General features: G+C 34.3%; 2 protein-coding genes across 2 annotated transcripts; one reads left to right on the forward strand and one right to left on the reverse strand.

Moving 5' to 3' along the window:
• Window positions 1-2,970: 2,970 nt before the first annotated feature.
• si:dkey-247k7.2 (uncharacterized protein LOC797677 homolog) lies at window positions 2,971-6,912 on the forward strand. The gene is made up of 4 exons (XM_051130724.1): window positions 2,971-3,089; window positions 5,557-5,677; window positions 5,975-6,099; window positions 6,526-6,912. Exons 2-4 carry the CDS (start codon window positions 5,608-5,610, stop codon window positions 6,661-6,663), a joined length of 333 nt encoding a protein of 110 aa, XP_050986681.1. The 5' UTR covers window positions 2,971-3,089; window positions 5,557-5,607; the 3' UTR covers window positions 6,664-6,912.
• Window positions 6,913-17,721: 10,809 nt separating this feature from the next.
• slc50a1 (solute carrier family 50 member 1) lies at window positions 17,722-25,332 on the reverse strand. Its single transcript, XM_051130722.1, has 6 exons — window positions 25,128-25,332; window positions 24,433-24,510; window positions 24,182-24,305; window positions 22,526-22,687; window positions 18,651-18,770; window positions 17,722-18,557 (listed from the first exon to the last, which is right to left on the reverse strand). Exons 1-6 carry the CDS (start codon window positions 25,193-25,195, stop codon window positions 18,450-18,452), a joined length of 660 nt encoding a protein of 219 aa, XP_050986679.1. The 5' UTR covers window positions 25,196-25,332; the 3' UTR covers window positions 17,722-18,449.
• Window positions 25,333-26,236: the final 904 nt, after the last annotated feature.

The following is a 26,236-nucleotide window of genomic DNA, read 5'->3' on the forward strand; positions in this document are numbered from 1 at the left end:
GTCAGTAAACATGTCTGAAGATTTCAACAGAGAGAACGACTTGCAGTTTTTTGCCTAATTACCTTTCTGGGCCTTGAATGTGGTAGTTGTGTTGCTGTCCATACAGGTTCAGAAAGCTCTCAGATTTCATCAAAAATATCTTAATTTGTGTTCCAAAGATGAACAAAGGTCTTATGGGCTTGGAACGACATGAGGGTGAGTAATTAATGACACAATTCTCATTTTTGGGTGAATTATACCTTTAAGGAAGTTAACTGAAAAAATACTCCCTTATTCTTTGTCTTTCTGGTTCCTTACCCTTCCCAAGTTTAATTACTTTTACGTAATAAATACTGGATAAATAGCGGTATCCTCTTGGTTTTTGTGGATTACAGTTTGTCTCCAGACTTGATTCAGGTAGGACTGACTTCTGTTGTTTGACACATAAACTGTGATCTAATTTTCTCTCTAACAATCTTCACTGGTCAATTACAGGTTCATTTGCCCAGATTATCTTTTGTATTTGTCTGCTGATGAACAAATCTGTGATAATGCATTATCAGTTATTGAGCCTGTGCTTGCTGGTTGCTGTGATCCTTTCTGAACAAAGTGAGTATTTAATCACTGCTCTCATTTACTTTTGTATTTAACAGCAATTAACAGCATTTGATATCAGTTTTAGTGCTTTGTCTTTTTATCTTTTGAAGACTATCTTTTGCTCTCTTTGCCTGGCAGAACTTCCAATTGACGTTAGTCTATATGATGATGAAACTTGCATATCCAGCCCTCTGAACATGTCAGAGGCCTTTGACTTGATCACAGAACAGTTTGGGTGGAACACCCAGGTTTGTTTGTCTTTATCTTTATCTGTAAAATATACAATTAATCATTATCAAAGAGTCAACATTAAAATATCTCCTTTCTCTCTCCATCACTAGACTGGGAATGTTGCGCAGATGACGGCATTGTTTAATCTCTCAGATTGGAACTATGATGGATATTTGAATTATCATGAATGTATCGTATTCATCAGACGTGCCTTCAGAATCATTGGATGAAATAGACACACATACAGTTGAAGTTAAAAGTTTACATACACCTTGCAGAATGTGCAAAATGTTAAATATTTTACCAAAATAAGAGGGATCATACAAAATGTATGTTGTTTTGTTTTTAGTACTGACCTGAATAAGAGATTTCACATAAAAGGTGTTTACATATAGTCCACAAGAGAAAATAATAGTTGTAATTTATAAAAATGACCCAGTTCAAAAGTTTACATACACTTAATTCTTAATACTGTGTTGTTACCTGAATGATCCACAGCTGTTTTTTTTTTTTGTTTAGTGATAGTTGTTCATGAGTTCCTTGTTTGTCCTGAACAGTTAAACTGTCCGCTGTTTTTCAAAAAAATCGTCCAGGTCCCACAAATTCTTTGGTTTTTCATCATTTTTGAGAATTTGAACCCTTTCCAACAATGACTGTATGATTTTGAGATCCATCTTTTCACACTGAGGACAACTGAGAGACTCATATGCAACTATTACAGGAGGTTCAAACACTCACTGATGCTCCAGAAGGAAAAATGATGCATTAAGAGCTGGGGGTAAAAAACTTTTGAACAGAATGAAGATGTGCACATTTTTCTGATTTTGCCTAAAGATCCTTTTTTTTTCATTTAGTACTGCCCTTCAGAAGCTACAGAAGATGCTTGCATGTTTCCCAGAAGATAAAATAAGTAAAATTTACCCTGATCTTCAAATTCCGGAAGTTTTCAACCCCTGCCTCTTAGTGCATAATTTTTCCTTCTGGAGCATTAGTGAGCATTTGAACCTTCTGTAATAGTTGCATACTATTACAGTCCCTCAGTTGTGTGAAAAGATGGATCTCAAAATCATATAGTCATTGTTGGAAAGGGTTCAAATACACAAAAATGCTAAAAAAAAAAATTCTGAGAAACTGCAGACAGTTTAACTGTTCAGGACAAACAAGGGACTCATGGACAACTATCACTAAACAAAAAACACAGCTGTGGAACATTCAGGTAACAACGCAGTATTAAGAATCAAAACTTTTGAACAGGGTTATTTTTATAAATTCAACTATTATTTTCTCTTGTGGACTATATGTAAACATCTTTTATGTGAAATATCTTATTCAGGTCAGTAATAAAAAACAACATGCATTTTGTTAGATCCTCTTATTTTGGTCAAAGAATTAAGATTTTGCATATTCTGCAAGGTGTGTGTAAACGTTTCAACTGTACATTTTGTGGGAAAGTATAACCCCAGTAAACAATATAGAGGTTAAGAGATCAAAATTGGAGTGCATGTGAATGGAAAAACTTTTCTCTCTCTCTCTACTAAATAAACTAAATACACAGCTTAACTGGTTACGTGTAGTCTTTCTTAAGCGCCTTGATATATCTCACATCAAGTAAAGCCTAAATGACTGAGAAATGACTGAAAACCATGGTCAAAATGGACAAACAAACTGTTTTTCGTCACCATGAATGTGATCCACAAAACAAAAAAAAAATTAGTGCTACAACCACATATTGTGACACAAGCACATCACTGAGGTTATAATATATTAGCAGGTTCCTTTCATATGATATGATATTTGATCAGAATGTCCCAGCACATTATTATCAAGTGATTAAAGTGAAAGTAAAATAATGTTTCTGGTAAAAAAAATTCTGCTTGTCAGTCCTGTTTTTGTTCATCCTATATACAGACTGACTCACCCATTTCAATGGTATGTTTATCATTGTTATAGTCATGATTCAGGAAGCTGAAATTTGTAAGATTGTGCACGTCAGTCTGAGAACACAGAGTTTTGCTCGCTGGTTTATGTATGAATGTCACATTCTGTAAATATTGCTTTGCATAAGGTCAAAATTGGATCTACTGTACTTGAGTACTTGCATTATTTTCATGATGTTCATCAGGAACGAGGAAGAAAATCAACAAAACTTTTTTTTTAAAAAATCCCCTCCCACTCATTGTATCACATGTGAAAATGGGTGGTGATATGTAAATCACACGTTTATATCTTTTCTACTCTCCGTGTTCAGAGCAGGTCGCAGTTTCTCTTCAGACTTGATACAGGTAAGAAGCACCTGCTCTCTGCAAACTGTTTTACTTGCTCTTATTCTCTGTTCACTGTTCTTAGTTTCTGTTTTCATTGCATGCTTTAACTTCAGCTCCAGTGTTCACGGCAGGCTATAAACATTATTGCTATTACTGCTTATTTGATTAATTGAATATTATTTTTGTATGCTTTTTGATCAGTTCTGTATGTATTGATTTGTAATGGTTTTACATTTGCATGAATTAAGAGATTAATACAAAATCACTGCACAACATCACAATTTTATGAATCTATTAGGTCAGTTTTTTCAGATACAGAAGCATATCAGATATCATAAGGTTTAGTAAAGTGACACTTTCTAATAATTTGTCAACCTGCATTGTTTTAAACATATAATTCAAATGGTTACAATGCCATCCTAGACAATGTTGATTTGAAGTCAATGAATTTTGTTAATATTGATATTTGAAAGACTTCAACTATTCAATCACTCCTAAAATTAAAATGTCATAATTTACTCAGCCTCATGTGGTTTTAAACCTGTGCGACTTTCTATTTTCTGTAAAATGCAACAGACGTTAGGAAAAAGACGCTTTCAGTCACCATTCACTTTCATTGCATCTTTTTCCATAAGTAAGTGAACAGTGACTGAAACGGTCACACTGCCAAACTTAATCTTTTTCTGTTTCACTGAAGAAAGACATTCATATGGCTTAGAAGCAATAGGGTGAACTATCCTTTTAAATCTTTCACTCTACCGACATTTACAAGAAAGCATAACAGCATGTGAAAACCCACATGAGCTCTGTCACCGGGGTGTTTTAAGTTTAACAAAAGCTTGAATAACCGGATCGACAGCTAAAGCAATACACTTCATTGAGCATTTTAAAAGACTTACATGTTTGCATTCTTTGCAAAATGATTGTATTACATTGATGGAAAGATAACTGGAATGAGCCACTGAGGATACAATGAGGAAATGAGTGTGTAAAACCAGAGTTCCCAGAAACAGATTTTTCTTGCAGCGTTTATCTGTAATCTCTAGAACTAGGTGTAATGTCTCTTTATGAGATTGACTTGATATATGTGAGGTTTGGTCCTGTGTATGTTTGTAGATTGCTGTGGTAACCTTAAACTTGTAACTAAAGACTAACTACACTGTAAAAAACAATTTGTTGAGTCAACTTAAAATAATTTGTAACCTGGCTGCCTTAAAATTTCAAGTTCAGTCAACTCAAAAAAAGTTTATTCAACTTGAATGTTAAATTATACTAAGTGACAGCTTAGATATTTGAGTTGAATCAACTTAAAATTTTAAGGCAGCTGGGTTACTTACCCATCTGTTAAGTTTAGCAAACACAAATATCTAAGTTGTTGCTTAGTACAACTTAACATTTAAAGTTGACTAAACTTATTTTAGTTGACTGAACTTAAAATTTAAAGGCAGCAGGGTAACAAATTATTTTAAGCTAACTCAACAAATTGTGTTTTTTATTTTTTACAGTGTAATAGCAGGACTTAAAGAGAAAATAACTCAAAATCATATGAAATGTCTTAAAATGTTATTTACTCAAATATATAGTTGTGTATTTTAATACCTATTAAGACTCATTTATACAGTTTAAAAAAATAAAGAGGGAAAATTACTACAATATTATCTGGAGAACATATATTCTTAGTTCATGTAGTTCATAAACTTAAATGTATAAACCTCATGTAAAACATTTTCAGTTGAATTAAATTTTTTGAATAATGCTTTTCACAATAAATATTCACTCTTAAAAAGGGCTCCAAAGGGGTGTTTTTGCAGTGATGCCATAGAAGAACCATTTTTGGTTTCCCAAAGAACCAATCAACAAACAGTTCTTAAATGAACCATTTTGAAGAGCATTTTAAAAATCTAAAGAAACTTTTTCCACTATAAAGACCCTTTTCTGCATTTGAAAGGTTCTGTGGATGTTCAAGGTTCTTCAAAGAACCACTGATGCCAGTAAAGAACCTTTATTTTTCTTAGTTTTTTTTGTTTTATTAGTGTTCTTTCGAAACTATACTTATACGTAAAAAAACAAAAAAAAAAAACACATTATTTTTAACGTCATAATTAGTAGAATTAAACAAAACATAGTGAATAAATGGTTCAAGTTAATTCATACAATTTTGATAAATAAAAAATAAAAATAAAAAATCCATATTTTAAGACAGGGCTACATATTAAAAAGACACCGACGCGTATTCTGGAGCACCCTTAGTTTTGCCTGAGATTACCTGATGCACCCCTGGTCAAGATTTTTTCTTTTATTTTTAAACATAAAATAATGTTTGCAAAAAGTGTTCTCTCTCTCCCTCCTTTTTCTCCCCATACTAGCATACAGACGAACTAAAAACCACAAAACTTCAATTTTGTGGGATATTTAAAATCCACGTATAGTGACGTTTAATATTTTCAACATTCTTTAATCTAAATTTCTTTATTTTCCTTCACAGTCTCACCTCATCTGAGTCTCACAGTCTTGTTCTTGGAAAACATCTGCAACAATGGCACAGTTTGGCCATCTGGTGGCAGTGTTGAGCCTGTGCCTGCTGGCTGTTGTGGTGAACTCTCAAGGTGAGTGTCCAATCAGTTTTCTTTTCATTGGAGATCATACAGACCTATTACATTCTAGTCTTCATCTATATATCTATATCTACATCTATATCTATATCTATATCTATATCTATATCTATATATCTATCTATCTAATCTATCTATCTATCTATCTATCTATCTATATATATATATTTTATTTTTTTTTTTTTTCCTCCAGAAATTCAGATTTCAGTGCTTTGCCATGTAATTTAATCATGATATCTCACTTCCATATGGATCTAAAACCTTTTCATTTGCTTTCTTTTTCTATAATAGAGAACCCACCTCCTCCTCGTCAAGGACAAGAGATCTGCACACAATACACTAATAGTGGGACCCAGCTCCTGGACATGCCAAAGGTCTTTCAAATGATGCAGATCGAGTTTGGATGGGCAATCCAGGTATGTATACACACATACTTTTTTTAAAGGGATAGTTCACAAAAAAAAAAAAAAGAATATTCTGTCATTAATTACTCACCCTCATGTTGTTCCAAACCCGTAAGTCCCTTGCAACACAAATTAAGATATTTCTGATTAAATCTGAGAGCTTTCTTACCCTGCATAGAAGTTTAAGCCACATTCAAAGCCCAGAAAGGTAGTAAGAACATCATTAAAATAGTCCATGTGACATCACTGGTACAACTGTAATTTTATGATGCTACAAGAATACTTTTTGTGCGCAAAGAACACAAAAATAACCACTGTATTCAGCAATTTCTTGTACTATGAATGTACTATATGTGTGTGGTGCTGCTGATGCAGGAGCCACACAAAGTTTGAAAATAGTACATGTAGACCATTCTTATTCTCTGTCTCTTTCTGTAGACCCTGAACCCGATGGTGATTCAGCAATGGATGGACGATGTAGATGATGATCATGACAAACTCCTTAACCTGGCGGAGTGTGCCAAACTCGTCCAGAGAGTCTCTGATTCCATTCGGAGGCCTAATACACAGCCATAAAGAGGCCATATCGACTGATTGAAGTAACTTGTACTTGTGTACGGAAGTATATGAAGGAAAAATAAGATTTCACACAAGCTTGCTTAGTATGTAGGTCTATAGCTTAATCTTAAGTAATAAACACTGCAATGTAATGTACTAAAAATCTAAATAAAGCAATGTATTGTTTTAGAAATTACTTTAAAGCAGGAATTAAATAATTTTACTTTAAAAAAAAATTAACAAATAAAGTTTGGTCAAAAACACTGATCTATGACGCCTTACTGCTTAATACTTACATTTTGTGCCCGTTTTATTGACGTGGATTAGCAAGTCCCTAAATATGTACATTTACTGATACTTGTGAGTTTTATAAAGAAGTTTACAAAATAAAGAATTCACCTACCGGTCCAACGATGAAACGAGCAGTTTGGCAACCACTACTGAGGATTTGTCATCAAATCTTTCCACCTTGTGTGTGCTATAATGATGTTTATTGTCTTTTTTTTTGTCGTCGTTCTTTCATCTGCTTCTTTAGTCGCTCAGGGATTGATTATCCCCTATTCCCCACTGGTAAAGCTCGATAATAAGTTTCATTCTAAATTTTTGCTCTTTCCAACACCAAACTACTATCTTACTAACGTATTTACAGAGGAAGGATTTTGTCCGTTGTGTAGTGAAAGACCGCGGTTCAAGTTAATTTATTTTAAAACGATGAACACTGAGAGTGGTGACCCGAAGATATTATAAGTACAGCCTTGTCTAATCTGTGTATACACCTTTCAGATGAGTCTTTACAAAAACACAGTTTAATTCTTAAAAGGATTGTTTACCCACAAAACAAAACAAAACCAAAAAAAAAAAAAAAAAAAAAACTGTCATCATACTCATCCTCAAGTTCTTATATAAGTAATAGATTTAAAATGTATTTATTTTATAGTAAGTGTAGTTCAAGCCTATTTGCATATTTACTGACATCTCTTGAGACTCACTGATATAAAAATTACAAAAAAGTTGTAATTAAACTTTATTTGGAGTACTACTTGTGCATAATGCACATTTCTTAATATTAAGCCTAACATATGTTTTAACGTCACTATTGATGAGGATTGTATGATCTTTAAAAAAGTCTTTAAAATATTTATAATTATACTTGCAATAGTTCCACTTTAGCACAATCAAATACTTAAGCATATCTTTATTTGGACTTAAGCACTACTTCCACACAATTTAAGTGCATTAAGTACAACATTATTGATCAAATTTAGCAGACTTTAAATACACAATGGCATGCAAAAGTTTGGGAACCCCTTGCAGAATCTGTGAAAATGTGAATAATTTTAACAAAATAAGAGAGATAATACAAAATGCATGTTATTTTTTATTTTGTACTGTTTGCATGCATGGTATTTTTTGTTTAGTAAGATATTTTATATAAAAGATTATTATAATTTTTTTTTTTTTTATTTTTATTTTTTTTTTTTTTGTGATGGTTGTTCATAAGTCTCTTGTTTGTTCTGAACAGTAAAACTGAGCACTGTTCTACAGAAAAGTTCTCCAGGTGCTGCAGATTCTTCAGTTCTCCATAATCTTTTGCATATTTGATCCCTATTCCAGCAGCGACTGTATGATTTTAAGATCTATCTTTTCACACTTAGGACAACTGAGGAACTCAAACGCATAACTATTAAAAAAGGTTTAAACATTCACTGATGCTCCATAAACAAACACGATGCATTAAGCCAAGGGGTGAAAACTTTTTAGGTAAATTGTACTTAATATATCTCCCGGAAAACACACAAGTATTTTCTGTTGCTTCCGAAAGGCAGTGCTAAATAGAAAACAAATGATATTTCAACAAAATAAGAAAAATTTGGACATTTCCATCATGTTCAAAAGTTTTCACCCCCCCCGGCTCTTAATGCATCGTGTTTCCTTCTGGAGCACCAGTGAATGTTTAAACCTTTTTTAATAGTTGTGTTTGAGTCCCTCAGTTGTCCTCAGTGTGGAAAGATGGATCTCAAAATCATACAGTCACTGCTGGAAAGGGTTCAAATATGCAAAACATGCTGGAAAACTGAAGAATCTGCAGGACCTGGAGGATTGTTCTGAAGAACAGTGCTCAGTTTAACTGTTCAGAACAAACAAGAGACTCAAGAACAACCATCACAAAACAAACAAACAAAAAAAACAGTCATAGACACACACAGTATTAAAAACCAAGGGTTCCCAAACTTTTTAAGGGGGTTATTTTAATAATTACAGCTATTTTTTTGTCTTGTGGACTATATTTAAACATATTTTATGTACAATATCTTACTCAGGACAGTACTAAATAAAAAATAACATGCATTTTATATGACCTCTCATATTTTGTTAAAATTATTTACATTTTCACTGATTCTGCAAGGGGTTCCCAAACTTTCGCATGCCACTGTACCAGTTAGTACACTAAAAGTACAATTGCAGGGTATTTTTTATTAAGTACATAATATGTAAATGTATCGCAGTATACTTAGCATAAAATAAATGTTAGTACATTTACTTTTAGCTAACGTATACGCACTGACTTCCAAGTGTAGTGTTGCATGCAGCACGGCATCACTTTCAATTTTTTTTTTTGAAATTCAGATAACTTGGATTCCATGAGAAATCTATGTTCCTCATGTGAACATTCAAGATTGCAATGATTAAATCATTTCACCAGTGGAATTTCACCACACAAAGATAAATGTGACCGTACCCTTAATGTGCAAAACTTTTAAAATTAGCATCAGACTATTGAACGCAATTTTAAAGTCTCCAGTTCAGGCAAGATGACGAGGTTTGGCTGGTTAAAGATCTAATCAGCCTCTGGAGGTGGATGTCGTAACTACACCATCTGATTGCAAAAGGCATCTTTATCCGTTGACAGCCATTTAAATGTATTTGTGTAGACAAAATAAATTCTGCCTACACAGCATGTAAATCAGAAATATTTTGTTATATTATAGTAGATATGTTACCGGTGCCCAATTATTTTTGGGGAGCTCTAAAAAGTATGATTTTTTTTTTTTTTTTCTCGGTTTGCTGCTTGGACATCACAGCTCACAACAGTCGCTAATGAAGGACAAGCTCAGCAGCTGCCATTAAAATGAGTATTGCAAATGACACAATACGGAAAAATAGATAAACTAGGTAGAGCTTGAAATAGCAGCTTGAATGTTTTGGGTCTGCACAGTGTTGCCTGCCTAAAGCAACTGCACATGAAACAGAGACAGAAGATGATGAGACAGTTGGGCAGGAAAAAAACAAGGCCACCATTATAGCTGTGACCTTTGACCTAACCTGTTTTACTGGCAGAAGTTTAACCCCCCCTGAAATCTATGACAGAGGTCAGCAGGTGCCGGAGGGGCGCTGCCTGTCTGCGCCTGTGTCTCCTCCTCTCCGTCTCACGTTTATTACTTTTCTCTCCAGATTTGAAGGATGAAGTCTATCTATTAAAAACATGTCAGTACAACTTGCGGTGCTTTTGGCATCTTTGTTAACATCTACAGTTCTGGCGGAAAGACAGAAACAGACAAATGCAAACAAGCACAAGGAGATAATTAAGGCTGTTAGAAAAAGGAGACCTGAATGAGATGAAAGTTAACAGAACAAACATGATACAGGAGATGAGAAGGACTAAAGAAAAAAAAAGGAGAGAACAGCACATTCCTCTTCCTCTGTCTCTGCTTCCCTTGTTCAGGCTCTTCAAAACAACAGCTGGAGCTCTCACAGGTGTGTTTTACTTGCTGAAAGCTGAAACATATGAGCTGACATTGCACACACACACTTACAAACACACACATGCTAGCATGCTGATGCAGCAAACACACACTACTGTTTTTCAGAGTTCAGCAAACAAGTTTAAAGTGCTCCTTCTGCACATTTATAACATTTATTTGGATCATCGCACACAACGAGATCTTAAGCCACACTTCAAAACGTATATTTTACAAAGCAAAAAATATCAATCAAAATCAGTAGTTTCTGCAAATACATTATGCTGGAACTATATTTTTCTGAGACATTTTTTGCATTTAATGACCAGCTGTGTTATATTACCTATACTTTGTTATATTACCTTTCAATTTCAGAAAACTAGTTACCGCTGTTGTGTGGGTGTTTCCATCACACTGGCTGAGGGAGTGACAGCAAATTTACATTTACATTGATTCATTTAGCATATACTTTTATCCAAAGTGACTTACAAATGAGGAATACAACAAGCAGTTTATTATCTTTCTTTTTTCTGACCAGCGTTATCAATCGTTTGATGATTTTTTTCTAAATGGAAATACAAAAAAAGAAAACTTTTTGGCTTCCATTCACCACTATATAACTTCTCAACTCAGTCCTAAAACTGTGAAGAATGTTTTTTTGAGATTTTAAACATTTTTCACTCTTCTAATTTATTTTAAAATGTTATATAAAATGTTAATTTACTACAGTTAATGTTTAAAATAAATTTGATATATTATTTAATATGACTGAATTAACCTGACCACATTTGGTTATGCCAATAAATTTTTTTAAGGGTTAAATCAGTAGAAATAGATCCTTAAAGAGATAGTTCATCTAAAAATGAAAATTACCCCATGATTTACTCACTCTCAAGCCATCTTAGGTGTATATGAATTTCTTCTTTCAGACGAACGATGTTGAAGTTATATTAAAAAATGTCCTGGCTCTTCTCAGCTTAATAATGGCAGTGAATGGGTGTTGATATTTTGAAGCAAAATAAAGTGCATCCATCCATTATAAAAAGTACTCTGCACAGCTCCGGGGGGGGGTTTAATAAAGGCCTTCTGAAGTAAAAAATCCTTCAGGTCCCACAAATTCTTTGGTTTTTAAGCATTTTTGTGTATTTGAACACTTTCCAAAAATGACTGTATGATTTTTAGATCCATCTTTTTACACTGAGGACAACTGAGGGATTCATATGCAACTATTACAGAAGGTTCAAACACTCACTGATGCTCCAGAAGTTTTACTGTCTTAACAACTATCAGTGTATGTAAACTTTAGAATGGAGACATTTTTATAAATTCAACTATTATTTTCTCTTGTGGACTATATGTAAACATATTTTATGTTAATTATCTTATTCAGGTCAGTACTAAATAAACAATAACATGCATTTTGTATGATCCCTCTTTATTTTAGTAAAATAATGAACATTTTGCAGATTCTGCAAGGTGTATGTAAACTTTTGACCTCAACTTTATTTGTCTGTAAGAAAAAAGTCATATACTCCTAGGATGGCTTGAGGGTGTATAAATCATGGGGTAATTTTCATTTTTGGGTGAACTATCCCAGTACCATTTTTCCAGTCTAGACAAAAGCTAGTTATTCATCAAGTGTATTACTGAAAATGTCACTGAGAGTATGTCCACTAGTTAGCAACCTAGACAGCTCTAAGGTGGTGTGTATATTTGTGTGTGTGTATCCCAGAGACTGTCTCTGCTGCAGGAAACAGTGGTATCCTGTTTTGCAGTGGACTCCCATTGTTGCGCTGATTGAACATACACTAATATACACACCCACACGTACACACACCACAGCTACTGCACTGTTAGTAATGAGAACAGAGCGAAGTGTCTGAGATCAATCAGATGTGATTCATAATACACACATTTGCCCGGATGTCTTCACACAAGGGCTCTCATCTTGCGCGACAAAGGATGAAACACTGGACACCACACGTACACACTCTTGTGTGATTGTGAGTGAGTGTTGTCTAGTCTCTCTGTCTCCACATGGTCATTCATCAATCCTGACCATCCAGCCCCTGGCTCTGTTTATTTATCTGTCTGTTCAGTAACAAAGACGGTTTACACTGTAATTACACTAAATTGTTTCCTAGTTTAGGCCAAATGAGCTTGTCATAGTGTGGGCGCCATTTTTAAGGGAAATGTTGACGTCTCTGACCAAATAATTGTAAATGTTTTCTTCTTGCAAATTATGCACTTTCCCCTTATCCTTCTTTCCTTTACATGACAAAATAATTTATTTTAATTTGTTCATGAAAGTTATAAGCATTTACAAGCGAAAAGAGTTCAAAACAACTATGCTGGTGGATTTGAGGGGACAACAGATGATGGACTTTTTCACTAGAGGAAGTGCTACTTTTTTGACTCATATGCATTACAAAAATGCAGCTTTTCACAAGAAGTTGACTGATGGACTGGAGTTGAGTGAATTATTTGTGGATTACAGTGATGTTTTTATCAACTGTTTGGACTGTTTTGGATTCTGACGGCAACCATTCACTGCAGAGGATCCATCGGTGGTTAACTCTGTACACTCTAAAAAATGCTTAAAAACAACCATTTAGGGTTATTTGGCAACCCAGATTTGGGAAAATATTGGACACAACACATGCTGGGTTATTTTGACAGAGCTTGTTGGGTTTTATACATTAACCTATTTACTGGGTTGTTTTTTTTGACAGAGTGCTGGGTCAGTCATACAGTTCATATACAAAATGTTTTAAAGGAAAAGTCCACTTCCAAAACAAAGATTCACATATAATGTACTCACCCACTTGTCATCCAAGATGTTCATGTCTTTCTTTCTTCAGTCGTAAAGAAATTATGTTTTTTGAGGAAAACATTTCAGCATTTTTTCTCCATATAATGGACTGATATGGTGCCCCGATTTTGAACTTCCAAAATGCAGTTTAAATGCGGCTTCAAGCGATCCAAAATGCGGTTGTAAACGATCCCAGCCGAGGAAGAAGGGTCTTATCTAGCGAAATAAATCTCAAACGCTCATTTTTTTTTCTCCCTCAACTTCAAAAATCATTTCAAAATTATCCTACATCGTTGCAGAAGTACCGACCCAGTCTTTGCAAAGTGAACATGCAAAGAAGATCAAACACCCTTAACAAAAAAGGTAAAACAGCGATATAGGGCGATTTTGAAGTTGAGGGAGAACATGAACATTTTTCAACATACCCTAACTGTCATGAAACGGATAAAAAAAAAAAGAACCAGGCAGAGTCAGACAAGATGAGCGTTTGATATTAAAAAGTATATAAATTGTATTATTTTTATGAAAATAACCAATCGTTACGCTAGATAAGACCCTTCTTTCTCGGCTGGGATCGTTTACAACCGCATTTTGGATCGCTTGAAGCCGCATTTAAACTGCATTTTGGAAGTTCAAAATCTGGGCACCATATCAGTCCATTATATGGAGAAAATTGCTGAAATGTTTTCCTCAAAATATTTCTTTACAACTGAACAAAGAAAGACATGAACATCTTGGATGACAAGGGGGTGAGTACATTATATGTGAATCTTTGTTTTGGAAGTGGACTTCTCCTTTAATTAAATGTCAAGTCAGTCTTTCACAATCATGAAATCTTTAAAAACTTTTTGGTTTTAACACATGAAAGGAACAGCAAAAGCAGCCAATAGGTATCTGTGGAAAGAAAACTGCTATCAGTAGGCTGTCCCAGCTCATTAAATGACTTATATTCATGGCTTATCTCATATTCTTGTTTAAAGTTACCTTGTGCCATCTTGTCTGTCCGACATTTACGTTTCAACCTGTCAAACACATAGCGCGACCACAGCTGAAACAATGGCACACTATCAATAGAGGGTTTGCACTTACGTCATGATTTGGTCAGTTACCCGGATGCGCGGCCATATTGGCAATACTTGGATATAAACAACAGCATGGACTATGAGAAAAACATGTAGAAGCTGCTAAATCATATACAGAAGGACTTTAGTAAGCAGGAAAGGGTGCAATATTTTGACAAACTAAAGTTTGCTGTTGGAAAAGATACATACAAGCAGTATTAATTAAGATATTAGCCTTATATTTCACCTACCTGACCAGAAATGATAAGAACAAACACGAATGTTGTCAAGATTCTTGCCCTGGAAAACCTGCAGTTTGGCCAACTACAAACGCCTTTTGTTTCTCAGATAGGTTTTTGCACTCTTCTCCTTGATTTGTTACACTTTTTGGCAGTCTATAGTACTCCAGATATTTTCCAATTCAATAACTGACCATTTTCAACCTGGTGGTGCCGGCGCGTCGTTCGCTTTGAGTGCAGATCAGGTGAATGCTGCGTTCGTAGAAGGCTAACGTTACAAGCAGACGTTAGCTGGGACATATATTTAAGCAAAAAAAGAAAATATGTGAGACTACATATGCTTTCTTTTTTATACAGTAATAATTTGATAGGAATAAATATATAATATGTACCTTAATTCCATTCAGGAAGTTTCCCATCAGTCAAGCTTTGTCTCAAAACAGAACACAAAATGACCGTTGACAAATGTAACCAATTTTAACCGGTTTGACACCGACTACTCAACATTGGGTTGCACTAACCCAGCACTGGATAGGTATGTGAGATTGTTCATCATTTGTATTGACAGTAAAGATGACCTAGCATTTGAGTTACAGAAAAAACTACCCAGCACCTGAGTAAAAAATATTAAAAAATGACCCAACAAGCTGAACCCAGCATTTCGGTTAATAATAAAAAAATGTATATAGATATAAATCTCACATAGAATCTCACCACAGAATATTATATTCTACTTTATATTTATGATAAAAACTATGTACGAATAAATGGTTTGTTGTATTTCCCCCCCTGCTGTCTGTGATCCTATTACTATCACAACAGAACGGACCTGTGAACTATTTTGGGTCACGACCCACCAGTTGAGAACCACTGATCTTCTAACATTTTGTTTATAAATGTAAACTTTACCATTTACATTAAAGCACTTAAACAAAGCTGACTGAACAACTTAAAAATGCCTTTGTCTTCATGTTATGTTCAGCATTGTTTCTCTCACAAAAGAGGTAATTGCCAATTAAATTTTCTCTTTTTCTTTCAGAAACACACTTTCATGATAAACAATCACCACCCACAATCCTTTTCCTCTTTCATGTCTTTCTCTGAGAAGCAGACAGGAAAAAGCATGTAAAGACTCCATAGGCACTGAGAAACGGCAAACACACGGTTCCCACTCGCTCCTGTTAACCAAGACAAACGACAAACAAGCAAACAACACACTCACTCACAAAGTTTGCTGAGAGCTCTACAAAACCAATCACCTAATAGTGAGAGATAAATGTGTTGTTATTTCCCACAGAAATTAAAATGTCTGTCAGTACGCGTTACGCCTCAGCTTTTGAGCGTATTTTCGTTTTCATTGCTCACAATCAGCACTGATCCTCTTTGAGACCAGAACAAAATCCTCTCACATTCCCCTGCTAAGCTCTCATAACTTCTTCTCTCAGTCTCAGCCAGACACTGAAGGTTATGTTATAGAAAATTTATTTAAGCCATTTTTTCCCTCAGTAAACTCCAGAAAGTACATCCCTCTACAGTAAAACCCCTCTGATATAGTATACACTGTTGCATAGGATATAAAATAGTACATAAAATGTAAAACACACACACATACAAAAAAAACTTACAGCACTAAAGCCATAAACAATACAACAAAGTTGATATGTTTTAAATCATTGTAATAACCACAAAACCCAGTCTTGGAGACTTGGAGAGGCTGTAGTGAATAAAGTACCAAATGATAAAAGTGTATCCGTCACAGATGAAGCATATGGAAACAACATTAACAGCCAATGACAGTTTAAGATTTGCATTGTACCATCTTTTATGGGTTATAAATATGTAAATCTAAATAAAAGTAAATTTGCTGATTATTCCTCCCCTTGTATCCTGCCTGTCACCACAACTTGGTGAATAAAGCCTTGAGATTTTGTTCAACTTTGGTGTTCTCTGAGGGAGAGGAATGTACGAAGTTATTGTTTATTTAAATGATTGTTTTTATGGGATCATTGTAAAGAATGATGACCTAACAGTGACAGTGTTAAGGAATAAAAGACCTTTTTGTTCCTACTACAAAACAAGAACTGTGAATTGAGGCGTATAAGATTTCCTATTTTCTGAAATCTCAGAAACAAATATTCTTAAAGGGATAGTTCATCCTAAAAATGAAATTTCTGTCATTAATTACCCTCATGTCGTTCCAAACCCGTAAGACATTCGTTCATCTTCAGAATGCAAATTAAGATATTTTTGATTAAATCTGAGAGCTTTCTGACCCCCCACAGACAGCAATGTAACTGAAATGTTCCCAGACCCAGAAACGTAGTAAGAACATTGTTAAAGTAAAAACATGGACAGGGGCAGGGGTCAGAAAGCTCTCATATTTCATCGAAAATATCTTAATTTGTGATCCGAAGATGAACGAACGACCTGAGGGAGAGTAATCAATGATAGATTTTTCTTTTTTGGGTGAACTATCACTTTAATTAAACATCATTCAGTTAATCTCATTTCTATGTTTGTGTTATGTTATCTTCCACACAAAGGAAGGTTTTAAACATATAAAATTTCTTTTGGCCTTCGTCGCTTGAGTTGGATGCTTATATTAAATAGCTGCCAAACTGCAACATGGACGCAATTTCGAATGATGTTATAATAGTAGGCTATGATTAATGAGCAATCTGTAAACACTACATTCATTATTTATATATTTGTCATTTTCCTAAAGGCCACTTGGAACTTTATCTAACCACAAGAGAAACAGAAAAAATATGTATTTGCGTAACAGTAACACATCATTTTCTAAAAAAGGAATGAGATAAAAAAAACAGTTTGGGGTGTGCTGTGTTTGGCAACTATTAATTTAAAAAAAACAAAAAAAACCTCCAAACAAACGAAGAGCATCCTCATCCATACAAGGATTAACCAAAGAGACAAAGTGAAACCAGTCGGTCACTCAGAGAACTTAAAATTCACCAGAAATAATATACTGTCATTATTTACTCATACTTATGTTATTCCAAACCAGTATGACTGACTTTTGTTCCAGGAAAAACAAACAAAGACATTCTGAGGAGATTCTTTTCCATCCAATTACAATAAGGGTACAGGAGCTTTCATGACATAAACACATCATAAAACAAATCTTAAAGACACGTTTGTTTTTAAGTTACATGATAGTCTGATAATCTTCCCCTCCAGTGAACTTCTGAACTGGATCAGTCATATTTGAGCATGAGTTATTCAGCTGAATTATGAGATTCATTAGAACATTACTCAAAGGAACAATCTGTTTATGAAACAAGTGCCAAGAAGTGTCAAGATTAAGATTTCCACTTAATAAAATAGTTTGTTCGTCACACAAATCTTAACTTGCGGCTTCGGAAAACTTGGAACATATTGTATGATAGCTCCTGTTTCAATACTTTGTAATTCCATGGATAAAAAGTCTGTTTGTGAGCAGAAAACATGTCATACAGGTTTGGGACAACATGAGTAAATTGAGGAAATAACTATTAAATGAATTGTTTATCTAAAAATGACAATTCTGTCATCATTTACTCACCCCCATGTCATTCCAAACCTGTATGACTTTCTTCTGTGGAACCAAAAAGAAGATATTTTGAAGAATGTCGGCAGCTGAGCAGTTTTGGTTAACGCTGACATACCATTGACTTATATGTTTTCCACGAAAGTAAGTCACACAAATTTGTAACAACATCATGATGAGTAAATGATGACAGGATTTTTATTTTTGGGTGAACTATCGCTTTAACTCAAGACAAAGATGAAGTAAAAAATGGTCTGTCTTTGCAGAATTTAAAGTGGCAGTTTCACTAGAGGTTTAAGTTCAGAAAGTCTGATGCGAAGGACACCAGAATCTCTTCTGGCTTGGGTAAAGGAAAGTAGAGAAGGCAATTAATTAGACTCAATCACATTCAATCGAAACCCTCTCTCAGATCTGGATCAGTTTATAGGAGGGCTTGTTTGGAATGACAGCTCCAAACCACCAGAAGAGGACGAAGCGAATGAGGCTAGTGAAGATACCAGGTGTGTTGGGCACCTGAAAGATAACAAACAAACAAATAAATAAATTCACAATGCTTTATGCTTCACTTCAAACCAACATCTCAGGTCAGTCTCTTCATCATCTTACCATGATATAATAGTCATTCAGTTGAAGGCCATACAGCGTCCATGACGTGGATGTGAAAAATGTAGCGACGGTCAGGGAAAAAGACAAGCGCTCCACAGACTTACTTCGCATGATATCCAGCTGTTGGAAATAAAGAACACAACGTTTTTTTTTTTTTTGAGAGGAGAATGATGTTTTTGCTACGGTTTAAAAAATATTCTTGTAGCTTCCTTAAAATTATGGTTGAACCACGGCAGTTGTGTGCTGTCTATTCAGGGTCAGAAAGCTCTAAGATTTCATCAAAAATATCTTAATTTGTGTTCTGAACATGAACGAAAATCTTACAGGTTTGGAACAACCTGAGAGTGAGTAATTACTGACAGAATCTTCATTTTTGGGTGAACTATCCCTTTAAGCACCAGCACATGTACTCACTGCTGCGTCACAGCTCCAGCCACAACATGTTATTTACGCTCACGCGTAGTCTCTCCCATAACAAGGAGATATTGACACTTGCAGACAGTGATGGAGGGAAAAACAGGAAGCAACAAAAGGAGGTACGAGAATGACAGGAAATACACCACCGGGCACAGAAGAGATAGAGCTGGACTGATAAATATGGAATAGAGAAAGATCCAAAACAGGAAGATGGAGACTATGAGAGGGCACAGAAAAGAAGGATGGATGTAGTGATAAACAAAAGATGGAATGCTGGAATGTCAATGCAAGACTTCACAACATTATTTTTACTAAGGAAATGATAAGAAAGGAACATGTACATTTATTTTAGAGTTGATGTATGCTTTATGCGATATGTAAGGGTGTCAGAGTTAACGTAAAATAAATGTGATGCGTTTTTTAACATGATTAACATGTTGACATGAACGCATGTTTAATTCTATTATGTGGTGTAATTCCTGTCATTTTTTTCCTTTTGTCCTATTTAATTATATGTTATTATGCATGTTTGATGTGCAGCGCTTTGGTAAGCATTGTTCCTATATAAATAACACATTTATTTACGTAATTAAATATATTTAAATATGTGATGCGATCTGGGAAAACCCATCGGATGTCACGCTGGGACGTTTTCAGGAAATTCGAAAATTTTTTGGCAAAATTAGGTTGTCATCAAATTATTATTTCATAACACCTTGTCTATCATCTTTGAAAATATCTTGGAAAAATTCACTTGTTTAGTGTAGAAAATTAGCGATTTATTGCAGCAAGCACAAAATTACTGTCTTTCTCTTATGTTAAGAACGTGCTGCCAAGGTGCTTTCTCTGAAAACCACAAAAAGAGTTAATCTATCAAAATAAACCACGTAACATATTTAATAAAGGTGCATCAATGCACATTCCCCGCCAGTCCTGTGTAAACTACAGCACGCAAAGTTTGTTTGTTTTTTTAATATCGTAAGATGGAGGAGTGCAACAACGCAGTCTGAAGTACTGAAGTACTGTAGTTGCTCACTTAGTTTAGCACTGCTCAGTCTTGATGTCAGTGGCCTAAACAATGTTATAATCAACTGTTTCACTTTCAGAGATGAAGGATCGGATGATGAAGTTAATAAAGAGGAGAAGTTCGATGACAGTTGCGCTGTGCTCGCTTTGTAAACTACTACAGGGTACACTATTCGTGCTATTTAAACATACAAGGGGTGATCAAAAGTTTAGAGACTACACTGTAAAAAACAATTTGTTGAGTCAACTTAAAATAATTTGTAACCTGGCTGCCTTAAAACTTCAAGTTCAGTCAACTCAAAAAAAGTTTATTCAACTTGAAATGTTAAATTATACTAAGTGACAACTTAGATATTTGAGTTGAATCAACTTAAAATTTTAAGGCAGTTGGGTTACTTACCCATCGGTTAAGTTTAGCAAACACAAATCTCTAAGTTGTTACTTAGTACAACTTAACATTTCAAGTTGACTAAACTTATTTTAGTTGACTGAACTTAAAATTTTAAGGCAGCAGGGTAACTAATTATTTTAAGCTGACTCAACAAATTGTGTTTTTTATTTTTTAAAGCATATGCTTATGATAAACAACGGAAAACAGACGTTAGCCTGTTTGCGTAATGATGCAGTATAGCACTCCTGACTTGGCAGACAGCTCTCGTTAAACCCATTAAGTGAAAGCCGCCTCACTTTAAGATCGTTTCTCTCAAAATGCCATTCCTGAAAATCATAGCGTTCAGCCAACTTAGGATAACCATAACTTTGGTTACATTCAAGCTATGGACAAAATAAAAACCGTTTTAGAAAGGGCTTTCATATGGTATCAAAACCTAAAAAAAGGTAAAATTTCACCATGTGTTGGGTTTTCCTAGACCGCATTACATATGTTCTATTATGAGGTGCATTTCCTGTAACTTTTTTTTTCCCCAAGCTTATTCAGGCTGATGTGCAGCACTTCTGTTATTTTCAAAGTCCTATATAATGAACCTTGACCTATAATTTAATTTAACATAGTTAACATGTACACTGCCCTCCAAAAGTTTGGAAACACCCTAGAAAAGCAGGGTTTTGGACAATATTGGCACAAATCCTTTTTAATCTGTGATAATTTTGCACTGATAAGGGACAACACAAACTATGAAAACATATTTTATTAACTAAACAGTTTATACATAGAAAAAACGTACATTTGAGATTCATCAAAATATCCACCATTAGCAGCTATTCCAGCTCTGCATAATCTGGGCCTAAATTCATTGTATTCTTGTAACTTAATTGGCAATCAATTGTTGAAGCTAATAAGGTGTGCTGACCCAAAAATCTTTTAAAAACCTAGGCCAAGTTTAAACCAGTAACCAGGCATCACAGCTGGCAAAGGGGCATGTCCGACTTTGACATGTATATATTGCCATTATTATGTAATCAAAATGAAAATTATTACTGCTGGTCTTCAATGATATTGTCAAGTTACTTTAATGTATTTGCACCAAAAAATGATAAGGATTTATGCTGATATTGTCCAAAACCACACTTTGCCAGGGGTGTTTCCAAACTTTTGGAGGGCAGTGTAAATGTATGCAATTAAATAATCATAACTCTTTAATTTTATAACAGTGCAAATGAGATAAGTAAAATGTTTTTAACAAATTTACTCTGTGAAAGTCATTTGACAGTCCTCGCAATCAGTGTTTTACAAAATCAGATTACTTTTTAATTTACAAGAAAATATCTGAGTTACTTTTTCCCCATTGATTGATTGAAAGCTCTCCTGTCCCCATGCTGAGAGAAACTGGGAGTAAGATGTTACATTAGCTCTAGAATAAATGTGAACATGCATTAATTCATCTCACCCACAAAAAAACAGATTCAGTATTCATCAAAATGAATTAAAAAAGTGAAATGCAAACCTGCTATAATTAAATATGTTAAATAATACAAATATCCTTACCAGTGTATTTGCTGCCGACCTTCGATGATTCAATTCAACCAAACTACTCTAGATAAACTATCATTTGTCCTTTTTTTAAATGCTTTTTTTTTAATTCTTCTTCTGTGTTCTACTGTACAGACGTGAATTAACTTTTCCTTCAGCCTGAGGTTTTTGGAGTGGGCTTTTACATTTGCCAAAAACAGAACTTTTTACATTCAAAACAAAAACAAGCAATCCCTGCCCAGATTTAAAAAGTAACGCAAAAGTAATGTAATGCATTACTTTCCATAAAAAGTAATTAAGTAACGTAATTAGTTACTTTTTTAGGGAGTAACGCAATATTGTAATAAATACAGTATGTTACAACTGATACAAGCTTGTGGTGTGTTTGTCTCATGTTCATGTGCTTTACTCCAATGTGATTCTCAGTAAATATGTGCAGGTAATTATTGACTGCGTATTTGAACAGGATTAATGCTGGTTGAATGTATAGGTGTGTACTCACAAGATCAGCAAGCGGAGAGAGGTACATACTGATGGTAAACACACTGCAGGCGAGGCCCAGCTGAGAGAGCTGAGATTCTCCAGGAGGAATCACCATAGAAAAATACACCCAGCCTACACACAACACAATCACCATCGCCACTGTCTGTGAGAACACTCGCCTCTGAAACACACAAGTACAGCAAAGTTAAGTAAGAGGAAGCTGTTACGAAAATGGGAGGGTATGCTTTAGTAATATGGACTATTACAACTTATTATTTCAGAACATTTTTATTTATTGTACTGTATATACAGTGGGGTTCAAATGTCTGAAAGCACGTTAAAAAACTTTGGGATCAGACTTGGATCTAAATCATGGGCGTCGCTAGGCCATTTTTAGGGGGGCTATAGATCGGCTCCTCCCCATCTTTCAGCGCATTCTTCTTTTTCAATCCACAGACCGCGGCAGTGCAGAGCGAGAAACAGAGGTGTATGTTTATCGAAAGATTTGTGTGGTTCTTTGTCATAAGTTCAGTTTTCAAATTATAACAAGTTTTCGCTGCGCTCACCCCTCGTCACACTACAGCTGTTTCCTATTGTGTAAATGAAGCACGCATACTTTATAAAATGATCATGTTGCCATTTTCATTTGAAAATTTAACTTTCAATATATTATTTATTAAAGTGCATGTGGCAAAGAGGTTTGCATAGGCTACTTGAGCTAAGGAAAGAGGGTTGTACTAGAAATGCAAACAGTAAAATGTTGTATTTGTACAGTAAACAGGTGTGTGTGTGGGAGAGAGAGAATGAGAGAGAGATCATGAAGGCTTATATTTGGCTTATTCAGTCCTCAAATGTTATTTATGCAGTACAGTGGAATACTGCAATAAGTTTAGTATACTGCCCTTATTAGTCAAACTTTTTTATATTATTTATATATTTATTATTATTATTATTATTTTATTATAATACACTCATTGGGGACTGAGGCCCCCTAAAACGAAAATCCTACAATCACCCCTGATCTACATCATAACGAAATGTGATTTTAAAATGAAACATTTTTTCAACCCAACTTTTCACTCAACTTGTTAACGTACAATAACTGATAACATAACTTGTAAAATGTTGTATTATTTTTTTCAGTTAAATTTTAACATTTAAACAGTTCATTCAAATTGCCATTCTAAAAATATAACTTGTGATTAACATTTTTAATAAACTTTTAAATGACACTTTCACTCAAACTAGTATTCTGATAATATAATCTAATTAAAATAACTGAACTAACGTTCAAACACAAATTTTAACTCAAATTGTTATGCATATAACGTAATTTATTATTATTATTATTATTAATATTAACTAAACTTCACACAAATGCTCATCCTGATAATGTAACTTGATTTTAATATATTTAACTAACTTATTTATTTTTTTTAATTCTAACTGGTATCCTGGCAATATAATATGAAATAAAAAAAAATAGTGCATTAATTTTTCACTTCAACTTTTCAAACTGTGTGTGCCGATAACATAATTTGTAATTAAAATACTGCATTAATGTTTAATAATAAAATTTTAAAAATGTAAAACACAAGATAGTGGTCTCAGACTTTGGGCCCTGCTGTATAATTAATAAGCTTCATAAATCAGTGGACAGTGCTAAATGACAAACCTTATCTTTGGTATAATGACAGTAGGTGATGATGTATAAAGTCTGTAAAAAGGCCCCAATGATGTTTACAGATATGACCGTTCCATCTCCCTTTAATAATCCATAGTACAGCCATCCTAGATTACTAAAACACACACAGAAACATGATGATTAAGACCATCTGAAAAATCTGCACAATGCACACATGAAGTTGCAGTCACATATGCAATATTACCAATGTGAGCTACAGGTGTCAAATATCAAATACATACTTCAAGCATGTGGTGAGGAAGGGCAGAAACTGAACGTTATCTGCACTCTGTGTGGCCTTCATTTTCTTCAAGTCTGTCCTGCAAACGCAGAGAGAACATGCAGTTAGAAGAGTAAACAGTATGCAAATCATACGCTTCATATTTTGCACTGTAAATTCATACTGATAGTGAAATTCATTTGCTTCAGATGTTCTCCAAATGTTTACATGCTCAGCCTATATACACCTACAGAATATAGCTGTTAAAAATGTACTACGGTTTCATGCAAATTACCATAATTGCTACAGTTATTGTTAATACTTCAAAATCTTCATAATCTGCAATCTTCTTGATGACTTACTTAGTAATAGTAAGTATACTATGTAGGCAGAAACTTTTGTTTGTGCTCCTGTAAGGAGGCTGTTTATCAAGTTTGAGTGAAGGCAGATTCAATACTAAGCGCAACAATATTTTTGTAACCACTACAGTTAATAAATAAAACTTTAATAGAGAACTCTGTTTATTTGAAGCTTTTATAATTAATTAATTTACATATTAAACAGTAAACTCAAGGAGGGCGCAAGATGCTAAGTTTATTCCAAATGCGAAGATTATTTAAACTGGTAAGTGTGTAACTAACAGTTTAGCTCGAATACATTATTACTGATATGACTGATTATAAATATAAAGAAGAGCATAACATGTAAGTAACTTACAATCCCGACGTGAACATCCCGACGGTGAATATGATGCACGCACATGATAGCAGTTGCAGAAAATCCATAGACTAAAAAAGCAAAAAATGAGCTGTGCTTCTGTGCAGGCACCTGTGCTATCAAGCGAATATAATTATATTTACAAAACCTATAAATCCTGCACTCATGCAACGCTGACGTTCACCTTCTTGATTTCCGTGTTTGTAATCGGTGTGGATCTATTCCTTCACTCTGATTGGTTATCGCCGAGCGCTGCTCGCTGACGTCATTTCGTAGTCCGGTTGAGTGGTGAAACAGGAGGTGTAGGTGACTACGAGTTACCTAATTTTACGATGACTGAGGCAGATATTCTTTTGAATATAGTAAGACTTTGTAGTGTAGTTTGTATAGTGAGATGCAGTTTTTAAAAGTACAAGCTTTAGGTGAAGAGCTGTGGCCCAAAACACTAAATAAATGAGGTTAAGGACTCTTGAGTTTTGTTATGAACGATATGCATCAGAAAAAGTGTTTAACCACACTGAATATTTGCACGTTGTAGCTCGTTTAGTTCCCCTGTGGTTGTTATTAAATCCAACAGATTAAAACAGTTTTCTCTCTCTTGTGACTTTATTAAATGCTTCCTTAGAAAAACTGCCAAGCTTTCCTAATTTATTTATAATTTATTGTTATAGAAATTACAGTATTATTGCTTTGATATGATTGACCTGCCTAAACAAAGTGACCTAAACAAAAAAATTCAGTATCATATTGCAAATGCCTTTTTTGAAGTTGAAATTTTGTCAGATGTGAATGTACTAAAGAGCATGCTTGAGTTGAAATAGGAAGAAATGTCATAAATTTGAGAAAACAAAAAATGATAATAGAGTACAAGATGTACGTTTACAAAATGTTATTGTGATATTGTGCAATAAAAAATGTTGAGGATACAGAAAATGGTAGCTATGAAGTTACCAAAGGTAAAGAATATATATATATATATATATATATATATATATACACACACACATATATATATACATTTCTGAAGAACAGCGGATATATATATATATATATATATATATACAGTTGAGCTCAAAAGTTTACATACACCTTACAGAATCTGGAAAATA

This window comes from Labeo rohita, chromosome 16 (assembly GCF_022985175.1).
Source record: "Labeo rohita strain BAU-BD-2019 chromosome 16, IGBB_LRoh.1.0, whole genome shotgun sequence".
Classification (NCBI taxonomy): domain Eukaryota; kingdom Metazoa; phylum Chordata; class Actinopteri; order Cypriniformes; family Cyprinidae; genus Labeo; species Labeo rohita.